At 36.5% G+C, this 5,052-nt stretch overlaps 1 protein-coding gene across 3 annotated transcripts in view; it reads right to left on the bottom strand.

Annotated features, from left to right (window-relative positions):
• Positions 1-5,052, bottom strand: part of LOC110024661 — a 9,085-nt gene that overhangs the window by 1,793 nt on the left and 2,240 nt on the right. For all 3 annotated transcript variants that reach the window (XM_020724758.1, XM_020724757.1, XM_020724759.1), the window contains exon 2: positions 969-2,848. In XM_020724758.1, coding sequence (XP_020580417.1) covers positions 969-2,656 — 1,688 coding nt within the window. In that variant the 5' untranslated portion in view covers positions 2,657-2,848. The remainder of the gene's footprint in view (positions 1-968; positions 2,849-5,052) is intronic.

Raw genomic sequence — 5,052 nt, 5'->3', positions numbered from 1 at the left:
TTTCAGTCTAAGCGATACTTTTCTATCACACAAAAGGCCTGAAGCATTCCTCCACTTCAACCAACCAACTTGAATTCTACTATTAACATCCCCATCTATATCACCATCACTTTGAACAACGGTCCGAGATATTTAAATCGTTCACACCTTTTAATAATTTGATCACCCAAAGTTATACTTTTTTTTACTAGACCTATGATCATTAACCCAAAAGATTAAAAACATTCCATTAGAACAAAGAATTTTATAAAGATGCTAGAAAATACTAGACCTACGATCATTAACCCAAAAGATTTCATTAGAACAAAGAATTTTATAAAGATGCTAGAAAAGGAATGGTGCATCAAATATAGTGCATGAGTATCCACAAGACTTTTGTAAAACAAAAACATGCATCCTATTAAAACAAAATAAGATGAGTAATGCAGCCAATGAAAGCTTTCTGCCAAAGGAATGTAAGCCACCAAATATAATTTGAGGGGAATTTAAATTCTAGCCATCTCTTCCAATTCAGCCAATTATGACTTGCAGTGTGCTTTAAAATTTTGCACATGGTGATATTATGGTGATTTAGGCTATTAGTGCAGTCTGTCCCAGATGCTAATTGCAGCTAAAATACATTAAAAAAAAAAAATCTGCTTTGTACTAAATTATTTCAATATGCCAACTTAAGCTCAGGGGTACGCCAAAAGTTCTTAAATAGATGTGGGATATTCATTGATTTACAACTAATGCATGGATGAAGAGATAAAGCACTGTTAAGCATTTCCATTAACTAAAAAGAGCATAATCAAAATTAGCTACATGCACCAAGGTTGAGAAATGTAATAAACATAGTTTGGTGCGAGTAAAATTAAAATGTCTTTTACATCATTATTAAAAAACTAAGATCATCATAGGTGATTTACCAAAAAAAAAAAAAAAAAAAGCTGTTAAAACCTTAATTTGAAGATTAAAAGAAGACGCACCTTCCCAAAACTCCATAGGCATTAGCAATACCCTGACAAGTATCAATGGAATCCTCATTGTGAGGCCCAAAGGAGGCCTCGAAGATATTCTTAGCCAGTAAAAGCATCTGTATAGCTGACTGAGCCTTCTCCATCTCCAGATATGCCTGTCCTAAATGTTTATAAGCAAATCCCAAGCCAAAATGCTTTGGCCCAAAGCTATTCTTCAGTTTCGTTATCGCCCTCTCCAAAGATGGTACAGAATCCTGAACTTTGCCTGTCAGGAGAAGCAACCAACCCATCCTCGCCAAAATGCTCCCCATCATGTATTGCTCTCGCGGAATATTTTCAAGCAATGTTAAGGTCCTCTTCATAAGAGATATAGAAATCTCAAATTCATTCATCATCTCATACAACATAGAAATCTCCATGAATGCCTCAGCAACTTTTTCAGATCGTCTTGAATCCGCCTTAGTTAGGATATTACAAGACATATCCAAACACCCTTTTGAGTCTCCAAACCTCTCTTGAAAGAACAAAGCTTTTGCCATTGATACAAAGGCAAAAGCTCTGGTTTCACTCTCCTTCCTCGCCTTTTGAATCACCCCCTTGAGAGTACTCATTGCCTCACCTAATCTACCAAGGTTAATCTTTATGTTCGCCGCTTCAATCTCCATTTCTGGAAGCTCAGCATCCAGATTCAAACTCAACAATATCTGCTGGCACAGCTCGTTCTGCACCAAAGCTTCTTCATTTTCTTCAAGCCCAACATGAATGACCCCGAGAAGCTGCCTAACCTTAAATACTTCCTCACAATTATTGCCTATTTTTGCCTCAAAGATCTCCAAAGCCTTAGAGCACAATGGCCGTGCCTCACCAAACTGCAAAACACCAGCATACGCCTCAGCCACATCTTTACAGGCTGAAGCTAACTCCAGACTATTAGGCTCTAGAATCAACATGCGCATCTGTAAGGACCTTTGGAGATTAATCAAAGCCTCCCACCTCCGACCCATTGCATTCTTTGTGTTTGCAAGCTCAAGCTGAACGAAAATTTTCTCAGAATCAAACTCTTTGTCACTAAATCCATCTTCTTCCAAGCTGTCCAGAATTTGAGAAGCAGTTTCCAAGGACTCCAAGCTCTCATCAAATCTCTTCATCTTGCAGCTTATTGAGCCAACAAGGCGCAATGCTTTCACCAATGGCAGAGATTCTCCCCCATTGTTTCTCCCCAATATCTCCAAGGACCTAATGGCGAAGCTCAGGGCCTTCTCTAGCTCATTAGAGGCTTTCGAGAGCAAAATCCCTCCCATTTTCAGACAAAGCAAGCCTAGCTGAGCATCATTTTCACTAAGAGAGGCTTCCAATGCTTTGAAGGCAGCCATAAGCTCCTCGGTGTTGTTGGAAAAGTTGAGGGCTTCTTCAAGTTCAAGTTTTTCGCTCTGAGCTGATAGTGCTTGAGAGTAGTTGGCAAAAGACGTTTGGATAACTCGGGGAAGAAGGCATGGTTGGGAATTAACATGTTGTGGATTCGGGGTGGCAAAATAATGGAATTTTGCATGTGGAGAATATTTGCGGTGAGAACTTCGGGCGGGTTTATTTGAATGGAAAAACAAAGGGACATATCTTGAGAAGAATTTGGAGAAGTTGAGATTGGATGGGTGAGAGGATGAAAAGGCACTTTTAAGGGAAGTTTGGAGGAGGAACATTAGATCACTACGGAGATATTTGTGATGAAACTATTACGATTTAAAGCTATCAAGGATAGAAAATGTTGTAAAATATGTAGATGGACAAATCCAAGGTGTTGGTAAAAACTATAGAAAAGATTACGACGTTTAGTATTGGGTGAATATTTTTCGTAATTATTACGAGTCATCATGAACAAAAATGAAATGTTTCTGCAAATTCATACAAAGAGTATTAGGGATGCCAAGAAAATTAAACTTCAATACAAGCAAAATGTTATCTAAAGGCATTCAAGTAAAATCCACAAAATATTCACAGCTAATAAACTTTAAACATTGTCAAAAAAAGAAATATCACTAAGAACACATTCAATATTACATAATAGAGAAGTGTTGAAAGGCTACTAAACGCTAAATGACTATCATGAAAATTAATGGAAGAACATCATGGAATCTTAAAAGAAAATAGCTTTTTTACTAAATAACAATAAGAACAACTATATTGCATGACTCCAAACATCTGACCACAAAAGAGCAAGGGCCCGTTTGGGGCAGCTTATAACTGCGGGCGGTGGTCGACATTTTCAAAACGCTTCCATAGCATTTGTTTCACGTGTTTTAACTGATTATTCAAAAACCGTGTTTTCTAATTGTGAAAGACGCAGCCCGCGGGATGACCCCCACGGGCCGCGTTTTGTTCGCTTCTATTACTTGCCTGCCCTCAATCGCGTGCCCCGTGCCCTCCTTCGAATCTTTTTTCCTCTTCGCACACATCCTCCGCGGCGCTCCTCCATCTTCTTCGACAACTTACAGGTTCTCCTTCGGCATTTCTTCAATTTTTTCCTCTTCGGTCGTTCCAAACGAGCGCACTGTTCTTCATCTTCGGCATTGCATTCCTTCTTCTTCGACATTCTCGTTCCAGTTGAGCAACAACTTTCTTGTTGTAGAACTACAAATCGTAGATCGCACTTTTGTTTTTTATGTAGAATTGCAAATCGCATTTTTTCTTCGCATATATCTATATATATATTTGTTTTGAAGTCATGAAAAAACTGCAACGATCTAATGGATATATCCTTTCGTGATGTTTATTGAATTTAAGTACATGATGAGCTCTTATAGTGAGTCATCTCCTCCTGCGTGCTTTCATGTGATTGCATTTGTAACTATATTGGGGAAGAAATGGCACTGTTGAGATTTTATGATTTGTATTTTTATGAAGAAAAGGAATGCCTTGTTGGTAAATTTTAAAAGGGAAATTTACGTAGATACCACAAATCTAGCATCAATTTTGAAGTATGGTTTTGCTCTGATTTTGACCTCATTTTGACAGAATTGCAACTTTGAAGTTTGGTTTTGCTCTGATTTTGACAGGAATTGAGTGGTATGTATACAAGAATTGAGGCATTAGATATAAAAAATCACAAGAATTGAGTGGTATTGCTTGTAAATTTTAAACCGTTTGAAGCATTTTATTATTGAGCTTTTCTCCTCTATTACTCTATATATGGTTTATTGCTTGTAAATTTTAACGTATTCATGGGTTGTTCGGTTCAGTGCTATTAAATATTGTGTGGCTCATTCAGTGGTATGTTTTAAGGCGAGATCGGATGTGTCTTTTTTTTTTATATATATTGTCATTTTTTGTTATACAGTTTTTGCGTTTATTTGAAGTTAATCAAGTCATGAAAAAACTGCAACGATCTAATGGATATATCCTTTCGTAATGTTTATTGAATTTAAGTACATGATGAACTCTTATAGTGAGTCATCTCCTCCTGCGTGCTTTCATGTTTTTCAGTTTGTAATGTAGGTTTTGCAATTCTTTTTGTGCTTTTCAATGCATGAATTGCATGAGAAAAAAGAAATAATTTTGGACTGGAATTTATGAATTTTAACTCTTATTGAAATAAAAAACGAACAATGTTTTTTTCAATTAAAACAACAAGCTTGGGTTTTAATCTATGAGAGTGTTACTTGATCCTTGTGAGCACTCATTTGTTGTAAAACATGTGATGTAAAGATCCACTATGATTTATGACTTGACATTTATGAAGGATGTACCTTTGTGCATGCTTTTCACTAGTGATATATTTGTAATGGACAAAACTGAATATATGGTATCTCATTTTAGTAGTGATCGATCTAGTGGCAGGGTTGTAACAATGGTTGATCAAGGCATTATGTTTCTAGGGAAGAGAAGCATAAAATCAAGTGTTGTTGAAATGATAATTTTTGTAGCATGAATGACCTCTTAAAATGTATAATTTTTGTAATTTTGATAAAGTTGAAGTTTGTTTTTGTTTCGTTTTTGTAGAGTTGTTGAATGATCTGTGTATATTGATGCCAAAGGATGAATATGGCATGAACTGCATGCTCTGTTTAAATACTTGAGTAAGCTTATTAGTTCATGTAAG

This window comes from Phalaenopsis equestris, unplaced genomic scaffold (genome assembly GCF_001263595.1).
Source record: "Phalaenopsis equestris unplaced genomic scaffold, ASM126359v1 Scaffold000266, whole genome shotgun sequence".
In the NCBI taxonomy this organism is placed as follows: Eukaryota; Viridiplantae; Streptophyta; class Magnoliopsida; order Asparagales; family Orchidaceae; genus Phalaenopsis; species Phalaenopsis equestris.
This window is presented reverse-complemented; position numbering and strand designations above follow the sequence as displayed.